General features: G+C 42.6%; 1 protein-coding gene across 1 annotated transcript in view; it reads left to right on the top strand.

Moving 5' to 3' along the window:
• Nucleotides 1-447: 447 nt before the first annotated feature.
• LOC111272424 (N-acetylglucosamine transporter UNC93A) overlaps nucleotides 448-21,843 on the top strand; it is a gene marked incomplete at its 5' end in the record, with an annotated part of 48,675 nt that continues 27,279 nt past the window's right edge. The window contains 3 exon segments of the mRNA XM_022853874.2: nucleotides 448-691; nucleotides 8,095-8,314; nucleotides 8,874-9,044. Coding sequence (XP_022709609.1) covers nucleotides 448-691; nucleotides 8,095-8,314; nucleotides 8,874-9,044 — 635 coding nt within the window.

The following is a 21,843-nucleotide window of genomic DNA, read 5'->3' as shown; positions in this document are numbered from 1 at the left end:
AAATGGTGGAATTTAGTTAATTACGGTTAATTAAAGAGAGCACGCCTTTAAGCTAGTAAAATGTTTCCTTATACGTACGCGTACTGCCATGAACTTCAGTGTCTCATATGTAACAGTCATTGACATCTTGCAGTAACGAATTGGATAATATGTTGACTATTTTCGAGTCTATACGAGAAAGAAAACAGCATTTGATCGGTTTGGCCATACTAGAGTTTTACTTTTCAACCGAAGTTCCTATCCCTGAATGTCGTAACATGTACACCGCAGCTTCTGACGCTTAGTACCATGTGCAGCCCCTCGTACAAACACCATGAACGAATACGTTCTGCAAATCCGCTATATACGTGAACATAGCAGGTTAGCTGCATTGTCTTCGTCATTGTTCTTGTTGTTGTTACTAACGACAGAATGAACTTTTTTTTTGTTGATCTTTACTTGGAGCAGGTACAACCAGTTTAGCTCTGTTGTATGGTACGGGAGCCTTGTCCTGCTGGTACGCGCCGGCATTTGTACAACACCTCTCGCCTTCGTGGGCTATCGTTGTCTCATTCGTGACGCAAGCGGTTTACGTGTCGACATTCTTTTATCCGAAATCCTTCACACTGTTCCCGTCTGCCGTGCTAGCCGGCTCTACGCTTGGACCCCTGTTTTCGGCGCAGACGTCGTTTTTGATGCATCTCGTTTCCAGGTTAGTAGGAAATGACACTGAAGTATAACATGCTAATTGCTTTATCAGGCCATCCCAGAGACGGTGGTAACGGCTGGACAATGGATGTGTCTGCAGCAATAACTGTTCTCAAATAGACGTGACTAAATATAGCTAGGAGAAAGCGGGGCCTCTGTAGCTTTATAAAGCAAAATAATCAATAAAACGAAAGCAAGCCCAGCTTAATATTCTTATCTTACTATTCTATACTTCGTTACGAAATTAATATGGGTACTATATACTTACGGTTCCAATTTTAACTTGCATAAAAGCTTTTTACTGGAAATGACGTGTCTGAGAAACATTGGGTCTGGGTAACAAACAAAGATGAAATCTGTCTAAACATTCTAACGCTGCTGAGCGTTCTTGCTACCAAATACCGTGTAGTCCCGCTGCTCCTTTGTAGCCCATTAACGACAAAATAGAAGTTGCATATATACAAATATCATATATATAATCGGTTACCGGTGGCTAACTGAAGGAGTAAGTTTTCTAATTTAAAAAAAGAGACACATGCAGAGGCATGCATTCCTTCTTCTCTCTCATTTCACCCTTTGCTGTTCCGACGAGAAAGCGTGTAAAATCATTGAAGACGGTAATGCTTTCACGTTTAATTATAAAAACCGAAGCTTGTATTTGCTGTTTTCTTTTTGTAGAACCGGAAATCTATAGGTATTCAGCATTAAGAAAGTTGAATTTCATCAAAGAAACATTTACATTCACAGACGTTGTTTGAAGTGGGGCTTGAATGGCAGACGGTAAAACTTGAAACATTTAAAAGTGTACATCCACGAGGTCATATGATCATTCATTCTCAATTCAATAAATCATTTCTCAACTCAATAAAACTTAACAAAGTCGATAAATTTCGCAAGTTAATATTTACGACCCTCTATTAACCTAACTACTAATTAATGCCCACTATTAATTCTAATCAGATCGCGAAGCAGCTAAATTTGGCTTCAAGCTGTCCTCTTCAAATGGTTTAATAACGAACCGAAAAGGTCTTTTGTGGGACTTCGGATCATTGGATCATGATTAAGGAAACGTCTAAAACGACTTTTCTTTCACTGAGGGTAAGCTAGATCATGGCTCTGCTTATCGTTATCGAGATATAGAAATGACAGTCATAGAATTTCATTTTAGAAGATAAAGGATATAGAGAAGCACTTCGTGTTCAAATCTTTGTGGGAGGAACTTGCATATGGCGTAGGTACTTTGAACTAGCTAAACATGGCAACAGATGCCAAGACAAGCTATCGGATAATGAAATGCAAGTGTTGAAAAAAACCTTTCAAAAATGAGCCATCATTATAGAGTGTTATATACAATCTAACACTTGTAAAATAGCTTTTCAATAATATCAACTTTAGCCACCTTTGTGAAGAACTTTAACCCGACCAGATTTTTTTCGCCACTGTGCAAGACAATGTTAGCCATGGCTAAGGATCAACTGGGATCAAAGAAGCTGTTTGCTCACCAGAATCTTTACTAAAAGGCGCCAAAGAAGACATTGAGAAGGTCCCACAACCGAGGATAGAACACATTATCGAGAAGAGTGGAGCGACAGCCTACGTGCAGGCGGCTCAATCGACCATCGTGTTTTTATACCTTTAGTAAAAAATAACATTCTGCTATTCAGCATAGGTGTGGTAGTGTGCGGCAAATATACCTTAGAGCTGAATCTCGATTTACCCATATAGAGACATTCTTTAAGCAAACAAGAGCCCGAGACATTTTGACGTTTAGGTCGTTTAGCTAGTAAACTTTTGGCACTATTTGCCAAAGACCTATGAAGTGAACTTAATTTGCAAGTTCAGTTAATGATATACTGTTTACGTACAATTGTGTCGGTATCTGCCCATTGTCGCTGTGGAAAATCATATGTTTATTGCATAGCTCACGGGTATTATAATGTAAAGACTGAAAAGCAATGTCGCATAGAGAACATTTTGTTTTTTATATTTTCCGAGACGGGACGTGCGGGCGCATCCGTAAATCTTTTTGCAAGAAATAAAGCGAAAGCTCTATGGACTATGTATTTCAAATCGTTTCTACGCATGTATGACAGAACTGATGATAATGAAGTACCGTATGAACATTACTCAAGAAGTACCTGAAAGCTTTCCTTGAGCGTCATGAGCCTTCTAGATAATTTGTAGATCAAGATCCTATTGTACAAGCCGACGTTGATGAATGGCGCTCTCATAAACTTCAAAATGGTGCTATATTTTCATGTCTAATTAAAATATTTAAAAGCGCCGAACCTGTATAAAAATGCGAGGTATTAAAACCGTTACCAGCAGACACACTATAATTCTGTGCATTTATCGCCTGGGATTCAGGTTTAGGTTTTTCTGCGAAAAAAAACACCCCTTCAGAGTAGATAATGTGTTACTCTGTAAAGCCATACACCCAGCGGCCGTTAGTAGCCTTAAAGGTTTTGTCGATGAAAAACATAATAGCTCAAAGGCTATGTCGAACAATCGAGAAATTCGCGCACTCCCGTTTATAGAATTTCCGATACGTTATTCCTATTTGGGTTTATATCAGACGCTTTTTCAGGGACAGACGTTTTTGAGGACGAGTCTAGAAATGCTTATAGCTAGGAAAAACTAATTCTGGACCATCGCTAGACATATTTTCAGGAAAATCATTCTCAGCTCTATATTAAAATTTTGCCGAAATAGACAAAGAAAACGGACTGTCTTTACAAAGAGTTTTTATCTTGATTGAAGAACGCTTTATCTGAAGAAAGAACGCTAAGTGTTAAAACTATTACAGTTATACTCTAGACAGATTGGACCGTTTACTACATTATGAGTTTATCGTGATATCAAGCGGAACACTCAAACCATTTACTGCCGTTTCTTTCCATGAACCGTATTTCTCTAGATCATATCTATACTGGTTTCCGAGAGAGATCAGCAAACAAGCAGAAGTGATCTGAGGACTTCAAATAATTTTTTTCCTAAGTGATACAAGCTAGGCGAACGTTTACGCGTTCCACGCTCCATATAGCATTGACGGTCCTGACTAAGAACCTTTTCAATTGATTTACAGAAGGCAGCTACGTCTTGATTTTTCTTAACCATTGTCGTCCCTTAGGTTGAAAGAACAATCGAAGGTCGAGAAACTATTATAACGAGATTTGTCTAAAGAAATGCTACTTGCGTATGAAATTGCGTCAAATTCTATTCACGCCAATCTTTTTCGATCATTGTTACCTTCATAAGTGTGAATCTACTGGATTAGGTACATCGTCAACTTACTAGGCAGATAGGCAGGAACGAAATCAAGGTTTATATTCGGCAAGCACACCAAGGACGCGCAAGGAAGTCTTTTTTGCAGAAGAGCGTTTCCGTAAGAAAGACGTTTTCGGCACTACAGTAGACTAGCCTTTCCTTTCTGTCACATAAAAGTTAGGTGGCAAAATGGAGGTAGTGAAAATTGTAAGGAGCATCCTAAGATGGCTCTAGATAAACAACCACAATCAGTGGAGTTGCGCTTCGACTACGCGCAAAAGCCATAACACGTATAGCAGTTCACCAATATTGACCAATTGATTGATTGATTGACAATAAATACAGTTCAGTCAGAGAAAGGAGAAAAACATGAAAAATACAGGTGTTAGAAGCCACATTAATAGCGGGTAGGCATGTCACATGTTCAACTTTGATATTCTACTTCCAAGGACTCATTAGTATGTATAGTATAGGCGTAACACGGTAATTACAAGATGATTTCCTCCTTCCCTAAGCCTTCACACCATGTTCTTAGGTAACGTCTAGTTCTCTTCCGGCCTTTCTCTCTTTGAGGTAAAGTTCGATTTTTCTCTACAGTAGCTATCGACTTAATTTACACAAATACTTCAGTCATGTATCACTTAACACCTGGCCTTCTTTATACTGGCAAATCCGTAACAACCAGAGTATTAAAAGGGGGTTGGGGTACTCATCATCACGGAGGAATTTCCTCTGGCTTGCGTTTGCTTACTTTTCCGGAATTTGCGTGCGTTTTTGTCCCATGGAAAAGCCGCATTCCATGGCTTCTGCCCATGTTCCCTTCGCCGCTTGTTGCTGTTGCAGTTGTCGCCAAACTACATATGGGTGCAGCCTCACGTCGCGTCATGGATAACTAGAACTTGAGGCGACACAATTAGATCGCATGATAACATAGACAGTCGGGTTTCGAGTTGATCTTGAACCATTTCATTTCGCAAATTCGTCAACGCGGAGCAATTTTGGCTGATGCCCCAGGACCATTAGCAGCCACATCCTCTGCGAGCAAAGACCTTCGTTTTGCTTATACCGACACAATAGCGGGTATTCGTTGGAGCGGTGATGATGGGGGAGCCTCTCTTTGATCAAATCGTGGGCGTAGCCCGTGGCGACAATATCATTGCCTTCCATTCATTACGTCTCATAGCGTCTCCGGCGCTACGAAGAGCAAGAGCCCCGCGATAGATTAGCGCCGAGGCATGGCAGTATGATATAGGCGAGCCCAGCCAATTCGACCCTCACCAAAGAAACGCAAAATATAAGTGTCGTAGAAATGGTAGTTCCCATAGCCGCTTGCTGCCGACATCGCCGATGATGTAGGCTTAGGCATTGCCGTAGTGGCAGCAACACCGTGTTTGCCTTATACGTATGATGGTACGAGCAGTACAGGCGGAAGAAAGCCGTGCGTGTCCGGCTGTTTTAGGAGCAGGAAAGACCGACCACTATCGCAAGATAAGGCTACTACTGCTAGCGTGACGGTAGGCGAGCCTTCGTGCGTCGCCTTCTAGCTTGGCCGGTTCTCCTCAGGCAGAAGCGAGAGTCTGACCAGACAATACTAGACTAGTTTTGTCTGGCCAGAAGTCCTATGTGAGCTTTAGTATCACAAGCCAGCAACATGCAGGCCCATTTGCTTGATTCTGTCAATGATGATGGAGTGGTAGACGCAGTCTTTTGGCCCTATATTAAGCCGCTTAGCCGGTGGATGGACGCTATTTATTCGGCATACACAAGTCGCATGTAACACTCTAATTTTTTATTGAAAAGTGCGCTGACTTATATAAATGGACACGTTGGCACGCTTAATTCAAGATTATTTTAATCAAGTTATCTACAGGCGTATACCAGTTGGCATTCCATGTGTGGTTCCCTTAACAGTAATTACGAGAAAAGAGCATAACAGGATAGTTCCGCAGACCAATATTTGTATGGCAAATATATATACATATACCAATCCAGTTGTTTTCGGAAAGCATGTAGCTGACCTTCCTCACATGTAACGCGTGCATATATACACAAGATCTGTTCAAGCTGGGATTTTCTTTAGACAAAAAAGATATTTGAACGAATTTTATGCAAAAAGCTAATTCTAACGTTCGTGTTATCTATCCGATACAACTTCTATTCAATTCGATTAAAGCTCCGATTCGGGGCCTACCACTAAACCACTTTTAGGCTAGTTTAAAAATTCTTGTTCCAAATATGTGAAGGGCTTGAAAGCACAAGTGAACTAGACCACGTTGTTAGACCTCCGTTCAATCGGGTTCGATCCATCGTACTCGAACGGGCCTAAATCTGCACTGTACGACGACTGTATTAGCTTACTCCAGAACATGCTCGTAGTTGAAGACGCGCGGTCTCCCACAAACCGGTTAGTATGAACAGACGTACTATCCTATTGGAGAGAGATATGACCCTAATTTGACGCTTCAGCTTTCTACGGTCGTATAGCAGTGCGTAGAACATACCGGCTAACTTCTTCAACGATGCGTTCGCGTTCGTGAAAAAAGCATAATGACGTGGCGCACTTTTTCTGTGTGATACCACACGCGAAACACGACGTTCGGCCGGAAATTTATTTTCACTCACGATAGGCCCATCCTCTAAATTTTGACCGTGTCACCGGCAGGTTGATTTTTGCATTGGTGACGAACATTTCTCCGTCAAAGAAGAATCAAAGACGATTTGCTGTTTCATCCTTGAGGGAAACGAGGTATAAGCGACACCAATCCAATTTCCTGGTTCTATCGCTTTCGAAAAGCATATAACTGGCTGTCATCACATATAACGCGCAGCCGAGGTTTTTCTGAACAATCAATAAGCCTGGTAGGCGTACTCACACGACATTGCTCTTGAGCGACCTGGGCAAAAGGAAAATAATCCAAGAATATATTTTTGCAAGGTGTAGGTGAATTGTGAAGTCCGCGCTGGCCTAAAGCCTGCTTGTGCTATTTCTACGGCTGTATACATGTTCGCGATGCAGTGCACTATCGATATGGAGTAACCATAGAAGTTGATAATTTCGGCGGTGGTTCGGCCCACGTCGCGAAGAAGTTCGCTCGTAGTTGATTCTCTCGTATTACAAGAACAACGCCATATTGCCCGCCAGAGCTGCAAATTTATTTACATCCCCCTTTGAATGAGCTTTTCCTTAATAATACCCGTTCTGGATGAACGCGTTAGCCCAGACCTTCAACGACCAGTTAAAAACATCCCCTCTGCAAGTTTACCATCCTGCGTATGTATATTGCATATATGTGTTACTCACCAGTGGAAATGAGATTCAAGACTTCGCAGCCCAGTATCGCAGCTCGACAAGCAGTGACTGCCAACGTTTCGAAGGCAGTTGCATCATACAGAAATAAACAAAAGCGCATTATAAGTTCCGAGTAAGCATGTTACTTTTGAGTCTTCTAACGGCATATCGCGTTAGTTTACTTGATTGGTTAGACTCTGGTTAGGGAAACCCGTCGTCACTTTAAACTACTATACTCTATGTATTTTAAACTCACACCATTGTATCATTGTAGAGTATCTTCAAGGTGGCCTTACCTTTCCCTGGGTGAAGCTCATTGAAATGAACTCTATCTACCTGTAAACAATGCCTGTTGACAATGCGCGCCTAACAACCTGCTGTTTTGCGACCGCACTTTTTAAGCAAATCGGTTTATGGTGAGGTCAAGCAAGCAAACAGTGTTTCTCATTTTTTCTTTCGTCCTAATTTCTAATTTTAGCATTTATATTTTAGTTATCGAGACATTCGAGTCCTATTTAGATAAACCTTTGAGTGTCCTGGATAAAAATTTAATTGTGAAAGATTCGCTGTTCTGTATTCCTATAGGACTCGCATAAAGCAATAGCTACCGACATTTAAGAACAACCTACCAATATTCTATCGTGTTCTAATAATTTCCAGTACTAATATTCGATCCGTAGTAGGTGGTCAGATTCTATATATTCACGGCAGCATCGAACTGTGCAGTACGTAAGGCGTGCTTGCTCATCGTTTTAGGCCCACACCTAACATTGAATTTTGTCACTGTCTCCGTTTTTTTGTATTAGCAATTGGTGTGTAATTCACTCTTTTTGGTCTGTTTGCACGTGCAGGGTGAGCGCCCTGACGGACGGTGCTCGAACCGGAGTCGAGCGCCGATTTCTGCGAATGTTCTACGCGTTAGCGAATTGTTCCCGTGTCATCGGAACCGTGTCGCTTTTGTTCATGGTCGCGTGTACGGCGGACGTACAAACATACGAACGTCCACACAGTCACACGGTGCACTCCGAGTATTTCAATGACGTCAACGTAGAGGCAGGAAGAGTTAGCAAGGTAGGCAAAAAGAAAAGACACTAGACAATTTTCCATAGGTTTGGGATTCGACAAATACGCGTAGACTGAAACAGATCGAAAATGATGAATGAGTGCTGCATTTAGTTGGAACTAGCGTTTGCATCAAACGAATGCAACAAGTTGAGGCGTTTTGTTCGTCGAAAAGTTATTTTTAATAGTATTCCTTTTTGCTGCTGCATTTTGCTGCTACTCATGCTAATATGGATTTTGCCTACATGTTTCACATAACAGGTTTACATCTTGATCGCGTAAAAACCACCGTCTGGTTGGCAAACGCTATCATTTAGGTTACTATCCATTATTATTATTATTATTAAACGACGATAAATTTAGCGAAAGTGTAACTATGTGTGGCTTAGCCGTTGGTTAAATACATAGGTTTCAATTATACTTTCGTCACGATCATTGTGACAAATCGTGTCACCATGAACCCCGTGTATCTGCATCGCAGTAGTCTCGCTGTCGCATTACTGTGCATACGAGCATATACTAAATAGACCTTTGCTGTCTGTCGGTTTCTCCTGTGTGCACGTTGCAGGGCTTCGTAATGTGCAGTTCATCGGCTTGTCCATCGGGTCGAGTGGTGCGGAGTCCACCCACCTTTAGCATTTCACTATCACCACTCGTATCGCTATTTGTTGTTTCCGTCTTTCTCGGACTCGTTTTCACTGGCATAGCTCTCGTCATGTCGTTACTGGACAAGTTTCAGGTAAGTATTAAATCTCGTCTTACGAGAGGTGAAGACGCAACTGCTGGGGTTCTGTTTCTCTGTTGTAGCCTTCACACTTTTCTTCTTATTGTCCCCAATGTGGGGCCGTGGTCGATTCGCAGTTCGCGCATTCGTTTGTTAGCCACGAGACTTCGCGGGACTGACATTGCTACCTTAGGCGCCGCTGTCCAACGAAAACGTCTTGTTGCTAAAAATTTGAACCGTCGTAAAATGGATGACAGTCACCTCGATTCTGCTCCCCGCTGAAGGCACAATTGAAACGACTTCTTTCCCAGTTTCTCGATAGCAGCTCGCTTTCTTCACATGATGTACTCCTTTTGCCACCCCTGCTTCATGGCGAGCCCAATAGTTCTTCCAGGGTGTTGCAGACCTCTCTGATGGCGTCATTGTGGCGCGGACAAAAAGGCAGCCCTGAAGAACCATACTTCCCCAGCGGCGACTAGTAGCTATCGACAGCATCATCAATGCAGCAAGCCTCCTGATTCACAGCCGCTCCTTCTCCGGATCGCGTTGTATCTCACTTGGTCAGGTCGCTTCCCATCATGTTTTCGATGGCGGCCACGCTGAGTCGAGGGAAAAGGACCGGTAGCGGAAACCATGGAAACTCATTCCGTAGAGTTGGGGTCGAAAAAGGGACGAAAGCATGTAGACAATCGGTAATGCTTTGAGGACCTTGTCCTTACAAGCCGCAAGTAAGGGAGGGGAAAAACGGAGAGAGAAAGAAATCCCGAAAGAATCGTCTATAGAAGAGCAACCAATAACAATCCGCTACACATGGTGGTACTAAGTTGGGTTCATCTTTGTTGAATTATTAGAATAATATTGATTTAGCAGTACCAGAGAATTGTTGAAATAATGCTCGTGTTTTTGATTAACCTTAAACACACGTCTATGAAGTAGCTTTAGGCAATGAATGTCACCAATGATTGAAATGGGTCTTGAATATTTCAAGAACAAAAATTCTACTTAATTTTACTGCCGGGCGTTGTTTTTTTCCGAACGTTTCATTATCCTTACTCTGTTACTGCGGTACAATGAAAACGAGATCGCAAGTCCTCGTATGGTCTCACTTCCTGTCACACTTAACTAGCGGCGCTTTCCTTCAAAGCATTAGAGAGCCCATTGTGGATTTGTCCGCCATTTGTGGCATCGCTTTGATTACATTCGTTGCAAAACCCGATACATTCTGCACTCTGCAACGTTGTGGATTGTAGTGCGTATCAGTAGGCAATATCTATCAGGACAGATAGCTACAAATTACCAAATGGACTGCCACCTGCAGGTTTGCTTTAAGTGAATACATATTTAAATTGCATGCAGGTGTCTAGTCAAAGTATACGCCAAGTCTAAGTATAGACCATATCATCGCGTTGGTGGCGGCATGGAGCGCGCTCGGCTGGTGCGAGTAATATTTCTTTATGATGAGACTGTTGCTCTACCCATGACTACCGCTAGCACCGTTCCCTTGGCTGTAGTCCCGGGCTTGGCTTGAACAATCCACACTGGAATCTTCATATGCGAGCAGAATGTTGCGCGAGAACAAATTTTCCCGCCCGTGAAACGCTCACACATGCGCAGTCATTACTGTGCGACGACGAAACGCCCCCTTAGGTGCGTTGTTATGTGGGAATGCAAATGGAACGTTAGGGATGCCGCAGATATCAAGTTGTTCCATTGGAAAAGGCCGTCAAGAGCTTGAGTGAAAACCTGTGGGCGAGGTAAACATGGCAAAGCTAGAAGTCCGCGCTAATAATAAGTTTCTCTCGTTGGTTTTCTTCCTTCTTACTTCGTCATAGATATGCTTTTGGACCCATTGCACTCACATACTATTATAAGCTCTGTAGTACGCCAAAGGAAGGAACTATTTACGAAAAGGAGCGGAATGGTGGGCTAGCTAGTTGGTACGTGGCAAAAAGGCATATTGCGTTAGTTAGATTGAGCACCTAATTAAAAGAGTAACTGGAGAGGTTTCTTACTGTGCAAAATAGGGCAGCGTTAAGTATAGGCTTGCTTCGATTTCAGAATTACTTACGTGTTTACCAAAAAATGCTGACCTTTTTTTCAGAAAACAAACCCTACATACAGGCAACTATAGAAAATGGACGATAATTAGGCATAGGTCGCGTCTGGTGGTCATTACTTTAAGGTCCGCTTTAGAATAGGATCTCTCATTCTTTGCCTGTCCTTTTATAACTACTAAGAGATATCACTTGCCAAGTAGGCCTCTCAGACAAACCTACACAGGGAGCAGCTAGATGATCGAGTGACGTTAGCATGTCACCTAGCGTATTAGGTTTCGTTTAGGCGTCGACCACCAGACATTACGTGGCCCGTTAATTGACGTTCCAAAAATTTATGATTGCCTTCTCCTCTTCGCTTGTTTTGAATGATGGAACTGCCCATTACAAAGCCGCCTTCTTCAATTCAACGAGCGACCGGCGGATAAACGCCCGTCGTTGTGGAACATCGAAGCAAATCCACTGTCGCGTAGCAAACAGCTTCGAAGGCCTGGCTTGATGTCACATTTCTGCCGGCCCAACCGCCGTCCTCCCACACTCAGATTTAACATTCCCTTAAAGCTTTGTTCCTCTTGAGCCTTTCGACAACATCCCGAAGACACGGATGTACGAAACCTCCTTATCTGTGTACCCATCATTGCTGCCCCCGCTTTATCGTTATTCGCTTTCGGCTAAATAAGGCAGCACTGAAAAGGGTTCAATGCGGCATCGAGTGTAACGAACAGACGTTTGGGTTAAGCGGTCTTTGCCTGCCGTTTTAAAGGCTTTTGTCGCCACCATCTTCCTGCTTTGGCCGTTAGCTCGAAACATTGTTTCGCTGCATTTGGGATTTGCAATGCTTCGGCCATGTCTGGGTTTATTTTTCCATTCAACGGGTTTGCTGCCATTGGCTCTTTTTCCTCGTCCTGACAGTATCTCTCGTCCCCGCCAAAGCTGGTTTCCCCTGCAGTTGTTCCGCAGCAGATGTCGCTGCCTTTGCCGCTATTGTTGGTGTTAGCGTAAACGATCTTTCCTAATACTTTGGCCATGCAATTCTGATAGCTCCTCGTCGATAGTGCGTTGCTTGCCTCACGTCCTTTGCAAGCTTGGCCTGCTCGTCTGCTCCGGCTGGCTTTGTAGGACCATTTCGGGTAGTCGAAGCGGCGATGGCCTTCGGTTGTCCGTCGCTGGATCTCGGAAGTCCAGGGTAGTCGACGGAACGAGGCCAAGATTGAGGAAGCTCGGGGCAATCAGGAATGAAGGGGTGAAGTTGCAAGACGTTGTTTTGTCGATGCTGCCTTCCGTTAAATCTAACATATTCCGTCCATCTGCTCGACGTTGGAGGTCTTGTCTCTCCCCCTTTTTCAGCGTAATGGCTGATGACGTTATATTACAACTCATATTTCAACTTCGCTGAGTCAGTCCCCCGACAGTTGGGTCGGTTGGCCAGTAAATGAAATCGAGCAAGGGAAGCGCAACGTGGTGCTAGCGAAGGCACATTAAGAAGCTCCAGCAGCCCAAAGCAACACCAAAGACCGAATAGATTATTTCTGATGCCGGCAGCTTGGCATGATGGCTTTGACCAATAAGGAAACCTGGCACTAGGGGAGTCTACCCATTGGGAATTATGGGGGGATCAGAGCCCTGTTGGAAATATGAAGGAGGTAAGATGTATAGAGAAAGGCAGGTCGAGAGATGGAAAGCAGGAAAGAAATCCCTCTCATATCGAATTTTGTATGCAACCATGGGTCCTCACGTACCAATCGAACAACAACGTTGTTGATGTTATATCGATCACTCGGTTACGATACTTTAACACTGTCCAATAGAAAACGCCAGCTGGCAGCAGGTTTATGTGGGAATTCATATATATTATATAACATAATAGATTCTTACTGCTATGCCATTATGTCAGTGTCAAGTCCAGTATCGTTTGTCCTGTTTTTGTCAACATAAAAACGGAATGAATGCCTACAGCGTGTAAAGGGATCTACTATTTATCGCACAATTGTGATCCGTTTATTCAGCTGTACACTTGAAGACCTGGTACCGACAAGTTTAAGGGGTTTATATTGGTAGGATACACCTATTGTGCTACGTGTGCCATAAAATAAGCGTTGTGCGGCATTTGTCGTACACTGCCCAACTAAAGGTAATGAAAAACCATTATCCGTGATTGCGCAATTGATTGCCAGAAAACAATCGCTAGCCAACGAGTGTATAAAAAGTAGGTCTATTATTTCAACTGTCTGGAGGGTCGCTGTTTTATCACGTATTGTAGGCGCGGATAACGTCAACTGATCCAATTTTCTATTCGTTAAAAAACTTCGTAACTTTGCGAAATTATAAACATAGGTTATAAGCCAGCGTAAAGGCTATGAACAAAAGAATAACCCGTGACCCATTTTTACCATTATCTAGTTTGCCAAAACAGAGATGCCGAAAATCAACGAAATTATATCTATATACAATTGTGATTTTTTTCAATACTTGCTATTATTAAGAGAAACATCACAATACGGTGTTTTATGCAGGTGCGCATTAACAAAGTATCAGCAAATATGAAGCTAACAATGCATGTATCGCGTGCAGAAAGCGCCTCCGAATCCAATTAATCCAAATATCGTAGGCCTAGCTTGTATCCTGCATCTGCTTCGATGTTTAACTAAAACTTACGAGAAACGAAGGTTAATAACTTCCCGCCAGCCTTGCCTTCAATAGTTCGAATTTATTAGAGAAAAGCTCTTTGAAAGCCACAGTGTGAGCCTGTGATCAAGTAGTATAACAAGCTAAGAATTTTACACATCCACCATAACTCTTCAGCCTGCCAAACCAGTACTTCTCTAAGTAAGTTCTCTGTTTGATAGGGTAACTTGACTGCGCTAACGATCTCCATAATCTGAGGTAAGGGTAGTTTAGGAGCTGCATCGACACAATAAAAATTCCCTCTATGGGTTCCTTATTTAAAAAGGAGGCGCGAAAACTATAGATGAACAAAGGTTGGTAAGCTTAAAACAATACTTCAGAATAACCACAATATATAATAAGTGACCCTTCCATCAAGGAAAGGATTGGAACCAAGCCAAGACGTTAGAGTTTTGTTTTAGGCAAACAGGCAGCAAGGGAGCTAAAGGTGTAACTAGGCAGGGCTTCTAGCACATCCAGGACCAGTGAAGAAACACCGGTCAAAGCGGCACGTATCAGCTATTGCTGCCTGTACCTCAGAGCAGCCTGGAGGAAATGGGAGACAACAGAAGCCCTAATACGAGAGTGTGATCATTCTATTATGCGTCCCCTTCCGAACAGCGATTTAGAACAATTTAATCGCCGAGCCAAACACAGTTCTTATCAAAGCCCAAAAAGCTGCAACACCGTTTCGAGCGACGGACACTAAGGACCACCTTACAGTATTTCTGCTGTTGTTTACCTTGCTTTTGATTCCAAATAGGCGCGCATTTCACAGCGACGGCTCAATATTTAAAAGCATGGAAAAGATAGAGGGTTAGATAGGTGGACGGCAAATCACTAGCTGGATCTGCAAATGTGCAGATCTGGCCAGCGAGATCCTTGAAACTGTTAGAAACAGTTAGAGTGAGCAAAAGTCTCTTAATGGTTTTGCTGTGGCGGAAAGGTCTGAGTTGGGAAAGCGACGGGAAAAATGAGAAAACCGGACAATTACCGCCGTGTACCGAGCGACGCCGAAGCGGTACCGCGAAACATCGCGCGCATAATATCCCAGCCTATGGTCTGCTGTGCTAACCTTCTCCGACTACATTCCTCTTCTATAAGAGGCGGGTAGTAAGGATAGTCGTCAGGTGCAAGAGAAACTTGTTCCTGATCGGTTCTGGCAGACCGATGCCGTCGAAGCCGCACCCTTGCAGGACTTTGGTGGATTGCTGGCGGGAACAATACAGGTAGCTAGCACCAGCCAGTTTGCCAGTTGACCGGTGAAGCAAAAACATGGCTAAGAGAAAAAGAGGCAAAAGCAAAAGAAAACTTAAAGAATAGGGCACCCAGGGCAAGCACTTTGTCCCAACGAAGAAATCGTCGCACAACGGCTGCTTTTGCTGCTGCTGTAACTCTAGAGCGACGGCAGTCTGACACAATCAATTCAAAAGGCAGAGGCGTTTCCTTGACGCTGATGCAGCTTTGTATTCCTTTTCTCCTTAACCGCCATTCGTCGAGTGAAGAATGACGAAATATAGCTAAACAAAGCTAAAGAATGAAAGACACCTAAACCGCTGCCCTGTAGTAGTAACGGTGTAAAGGATACAGTACAATGACAGCGCTGGTTGATTGTTAAAATTTTTTGAGTTTAAAAAGCTGCGGCTTGACGACGGCCAAAGGAAGGAGCTAGGCGAAAATTCAAAAAAAAAAAAAGAAAAAACAACGGAATGTTTAGCTATAGAAGGGTCTTAGGAGAATACGCAAAGGGACAGGCATGTGATGGCGAAGTTGGACAACGGAACTAGGAATCGTTGCCGGATAAGGCCATAATGTGGGGCAAAGGACTTCTATCGCACGTGTTATAATATATGGGTAGCACTGGGAGACAATGGAGCAAAAGCAATACAAGCATACAAACCAATAAACAAATGGACTTTGGCAGATTCTGAGTCAGACGAATTACTAAGTAAGCGTAGATAATGTCAGTGTACAAGTATATTATTAAAAAAAATCATCAATGGAGATTGATAAGTAAGCTGAAGCAAGCCTTAATAAGGGCGATGGTGAGAAATTCCAAAGATAAGGAGTAACTAAAGAACGTGACATGGATGGACGAATTGGGTCATAGTAAACTATGCCGATTAATACACGCTTGTAGATTTCTATATAAGCGCGTCTGTGAAGTAAGTCTTTAGTACCTCGTCCTTACATTGCTGTGTCGCATTGATTATTTAATGGTGTACTTCGTTCAGGCTGGTTTAAGATGATTCTACCCTGCTACAATTTTTCTAGTGTAGTAAATAGAAAAAAGTCGAATGTAACGAATTCGACAAAAGACTCTATTGTCACAGCCGCTTTGTATGTAAATGTTTTTACAGCTTTAGCCGAAAGCCAAACGTAAGCATGTTTATAAATTTGTTAGCTTTAAACTAGTATAATTTCTAGTCCGCAAGGGTTACATCGCGGCGCGCTTACTTTTGCCGTTGCCTGCGTGTGCTGTCTCCACCGTTTTTCTTCAATCGCCCGATGAAGTCAGCATAAACTCATTACTATTTCAGGCAAAAAAGGGCTCTATAACGATGGGAAGACTAACTAAGATCTGAAATGGTTTTATAGCTCCAATATATATATCACGAATGTTTTAGCCCAAGAACCATTCAGGAGAATAATCTCACATTTAACAATAGGTCCTAAAGTTATCATGGATCTTTCGGCTTTAACAGCGCTGCCCGCTATCCTGCCTCGAGGAGATTTATGTTATACTTTTATACGATTAGAAAGAAAATAGACTATCCCTTTTAAATTTTTGTCTACAGACAGAGATGTTTTAAATCCTGTGCCATTCTATGACAAATCCAGTTCAATAAAGGTATTTATAGTTAAATTGTATCGTATAAGCATACATAAGAGAGCTTCAAAAACATCTAAACAATGTATATCATCGCGCCGTATGACTCAGCATATTACTCAGATGTAAACTGATGAATAGAGTCTAGTAATCAGGATTGTTTTTAAAACTACAATTGCTTTATCATGAAAGTGATGCAGCTGTAGACCGTGGCAAATACACGGTTCTGTAAGTTTCACCAGTTTGTCTATTGGTACTCAGCTGTGTTCTCGGCTGGTGCCAATTCTAAGACATGACTTAATTTACATCAAATCATTATCTTTATAACGAAATAATAAGGTCCGAATAAACCACTCCACCTTCTTTGTGCGCACGTCCCTTCTCTAAACATGTCCTCTTTCTGCATTTCTAAGAGAAAAAAGAGTTGATCTGAAACGCAACGGTCTTAGTAAGACAGAATGAATTTCCCCAACTAAAAGTGGTGTGCAAGGAACAGAAAGATAGTTCGTTTTCGTGGCTGGCCCATTTCTTCATTCTCCCATCGTGTCCTTTGAGTTTCTCGACCCACCGAAGGGAAACCCACCAAAACGTGTACGAGGTGTCCACCATACAGTCTACTGTGGCTCGCGATGTGCAAAACCGCCCGGTCAGGTTAATCACTACCGACTTGCGCTAATGAGCGGACGCCAAACACAGGCTCTCCTTCTGTTCGACCAAAACAGCAGTCAGCGTAGAAGACGACGGCAACAGTGACACTAAATAGGACGACCTCTTCGCTTGCATGGATTAACCATGCAGCAGCGCCAGCAAGAGTAGAATTGTGGCGCTGCAAACAGAGTCATAGGGGCGATAACTGACGCAGTGCCCGGAAAGGTAAAACCGAGTAGGAGCAGTGGCAGACGCTGCTCGTGCCGCGACCTCAAGCAGCCAAAAAATAGCAGTATGCGCTGTGCTGTCGAAGTCGCCAGCAGCGCCGCGTCGGTCTGCGTTATCGCAATTGTTATTGTTGTTCTCGGTTCCGTAGCATATACACCCTCAGTAGCAGCAGTGACAGCTACAATTAACGAAGGCAGCAGTCAACGGGCTAGTCGACCATTCGACCAATTGCTATTGTCAGGAACACTCTCGTAGAAGTTTAGATTGGAGCGCATTGTTGGCGTCGACGTTCATTCTCTCGGCAAGAAGTGCCCGACACACAATTCAAGAGGGGCCATCAACCATCCATCGCATGGAAATCTTCGGGTGGTGGCTGCTTCGGCCCACCACGCAGGTCACTCCCCCCAACAATAAAAAATCATCCCTGTTCGCGGCCTGTGGCAGGGGAAGTAGCTCTGGGCAGCACAGGTCTTTCTGCTTCGTTCGGCACAAAGAGTAACGAAACACGGCGCGTACGATACCTTTATTGCTTCCTTCTTTCTGGCACCCCCAATTGCTCTGAGAGACACGCCTGCTTGCTTTGCTGTGATTCGTGACAAGGGAAAAGTGCGCGAGGTGGAACGGGCTGACGTACTGAAGACTGCGCTCGCAAATAGATACGGTTCGGAATGGGGCTACCGGCGAAAGTAGGGCTGCTGGTCTTGTGGCTCGGGGTAAGGACATAGAGATGTCGGAGGAAAGCAAACGTTGGGCAAGAAGATCTAGTTCGTTTTGATTCGTCCTGATCTTTCCCTTTCTCTTACAGTTTCGTCTCTGTTGGTCGGCGTCTCCTCAATTCTGTCGACGTCTCATTCCTTCTTTAAAGCGGACGGGAACACACTTCTGCGCTTTCTGTGGTTGGATGTGGAGCAAACCGGACAGAGCTCAGGTGACTCGGCTTACGAGCATCACGGCGTGACGTCATTTAAAGACTGGGTTTTTGGGGGCAGTACTCGGAGTGGTACAAGCAGGTCAAACTCAATATGTTTGAGAACGTTGATACCCAAGGGTTGCTTTAATCAGCAACCAACTACGGGATTGAGAGCCCCACAACTTTGCAACTGGACAAACTTGTGGGGCAAGAGATATTTACGGGAGAAACGCTATAAGGACGAAGAGAAGTATTAGAGCCAGAAGGAGGTAGGGAGCTGGCATGGATATGGAATAACTCTAGAAACTAAGCCAACCACAATAAAATTCAGTTGCGTTGTTACATTATGTAGTAAGAGTCATGGCCTCCAACTTTGCTTTCACCTCAAGCTCAGCTCTGAACTCTGCCCCGATTACTCTGATTTGGTGGTAGAAGCTGATTCAGTCACTGTTTCTTCTACCTGTGACTGTGACTAAGTGGGTTAAAAGCGTTGAGTTCACCGTTGAAGTGCTTAGTTAGGAGAAAATGGTACAGAGGTAGTGAGGGAACGAGAACTCACCAAAGCAAGTGTATAGAAAAAAAATATAAGTAAAAGGGTTAAGAATAAACCATGTGTATTTGAGCGAGTCTTGTATGACTGAGGAAATAATGATCGCTCAGACACAGACAGCTCAGTAGTGAATGGCATGCGGCCCTAAATCTAATGAATATTGATTAGTCTAGACGACTAAGTTTTAGGTTGACGAGGCACGTACAAGCTGATTTACAGATGAAACGAAACACACGTATTTATTTTATGCACCCACGGAATGAGAAACGGAGGGTAAAAATTATATTTAATCAATAACCCGGTATAGAAAAAAAATATTTTCTAACCAATTTATTTGCCTAATTTTCCAGCTGCTCTTAGTAAAGTGATAACACAAAACTGAAAAGCATCAAAGATGCAGTTAGATTAAATGGCCCTATAAAGGTGCAAGGCAAAACAGAATAATTTTTTTGTCTCAACGCAGACCGCGAACTCTCTGTTTTCAGCTTTACAGTAGCGGAGCCTTTTTTAAAAGAGAAAAATACACTTACTCGTATAAAACTATTCGTATTTGGCTTTCATCTTTCAAAGGTGGTCTATGTTACATTCAAAAGAAAGGGCGAAGTTTTCGTCGGAACGATCTAAATAATGGCATAGCGGCATTGGTTACCGACAAATAGAAGAAAGTAGGTTGGGTAAACGGAATGCACCCCACGTAGCAGCCTCCGTCCTAGCTAAGGCCTTTGTTTTTATTTGTCTACTTTTGGTTTGAATTGGTTGGCCTATTAGGCTATCACAGCTAATCCTGCTTTGTTTACCAGCCAGCAGCAATTTAGCTAACTGGCACGGACAAAAGCCTATTCATATTCTTCATCATTGGGATAATGAGGTACCGTTCAAAGCAAAGGCGCTGCATTATCAAACTACGACTACGAAGTATTTTCACGAGGTATAATTAGACCCACAGAACTGTCGCAGTTACCGAAATTCGTTCAGTACTTTTTTTCTCGAATGGGAAGATTTGCAAGACATCACTTTAGTTGTAGAGAACGCCAGAAGTGCTTCTAAATCTATTGCGACTGATTCAAAGAAATTCTAATGAGTATACATCAACGAAAGCTCTGAGTGCAGAGATGTTATGCAGGTCCAATCAACCTGTTATGTTTTATCACGTTTTTACAACAGTTGTTTCAGGTCTTGCGTAAGTAGCTACCCATATACGTTTCCCTAAAACCAACTGCCTAAAGGAAAAGTTCAGTATATATAACTGTTTATTAATTAGTCAAATATTTCCGATCTACTTTAATTTTGAGAGACACTCAACGCGACTTCACATGGAACGTAAATAGAAAATACTAGCTTATTTTGTCCTCCGAGATCTGTTACAGGCATATCACATAATGTCTGTAAATACGTTGGAACACGCCGCGGGCAATGAGACTAGAAGAAGCATCTTCATACTTCAATAACATCGCGTATGCCTATCTTTATATATACATATCAGAGCGATTATGCAGCGATCTTTATTTAGTTTAATAATTTACTTAGATACGCGAACAAACCTCTCAAGTTCGACGCATACAGTGCAATCGCAGAGCGAATTTCGGTGCCACCAACTACGGCAACAGCAAAGCCCACTACCAAGAAACCATACTAGCTGAATAAATGATAATGAAGATATACATATATATTGCCCCCAAGTACCACACTAACTTACTAAACATACGTCACCAATGTGCATATCTGGGGCAAAGCAATACTTTGCAGAATGTCACCTTATTAGCCTGTTCGACATTAGAACAAAAACGAACTGCGACCGATCAGTCACAAAATATAATAGATCAATATTGATTATAACGTTCTCTACATGCAGAAATGACGAGGTGTGTGTCATCGGCGGAATTTAAGGCAGTGCCACTTCACTTTTTCAAGTAGAGGTGTTTGGCCGTGCAAGCGAATTTCGAATTTTTACCCTCAATTTTCATCGTTGAAACAGGTTCATTTCTTCGCACTAACCTATACCCGGTAAAGTTTAAAATAATAACGGAAATCTCTATTGCGTTGGAACGACAGCTGACATGGCTACGTGTTTGGTTGAAAGCGTGGTGAGCCTCCCTCTTTCTCAGCCGACGCCAGTGGCCATTACTAAAACCGCGCAAAAATCTAATGTCAAACGAATTTGAGAACTACTCGACACGTGGGCAGACAATATGCCGCCGGCAAAATGGAAGCGAACTAAAGCAAACTATATAAGCCGTAAATTACGTCAACGGATTCGGGTGTTTCTCTGCAGCTTCCGTATTTCTATCACTAAAGTTTTCACGGTTCGCCTCGACAATTCAGATACAACGGCCTTTTCGACCAGATCATAAAATCTTAACTGGCGAACTTTTGTGAATTAAATTATGAATAAGTAATTATAATTTTTATCTTATTCTATATATTATTCTTATCTACATTATTACATATATATATATATATATATATCATTATAGCTCTAACTTTATCTAATTAACCGTTGCTGAGGGACTCCCGAAGTAGGTCGATGTTTAAGAATAACGAGTACCGCTGCTTTTTTTAGAAAAATAAGAGACACGTGAGCATTGCTTTATATCCGACCTGCTATATACTGTTGCCAGAAATAAATGCGGTTAATTACTTTACATTGCGGAAAGCATCTCTGATTTTAATTAATATGTCCTGACCCTACGTGTATTCTTTAAACATCAGGTTTTTCGACTTATCCATATACTATACAACTATATATACAACTAGGGACCAATGGAATACCTGACACTAACTAACCTATATAACATTCAGTTTTAAAATACGCTTATCTTTTTTGCTGAGGAAGTTCAACACATGAGCTTGTCCGCGCTGTATTAATTGCGGAAAGTCTCCAGGGGAACGCCTTGAAGCGATCTACGTCCCGTGATGACACTTGACGGCGG

The sequence above is a fragment of the Varroa jacobsoni genome, unplaced genomic scaffold (genome assembly GCF_002532875.2).
Source record: "Varroa jacobsoni isolate VJ856 unplaced genomic scaffold, vjacob_1.0 contig02217, whole genome shotgun sequence".
In the NCBI taxonomy this organism is placed as follows: Eukaryota; Metazoa; Arthropoda; class Arachnida; order Mesostigmata; family Varroidae; genus Varroa; species Varroa jacobsoni.
This window is presented reverse-complemented; position numbering and strand designations above follow the sequence as displayed.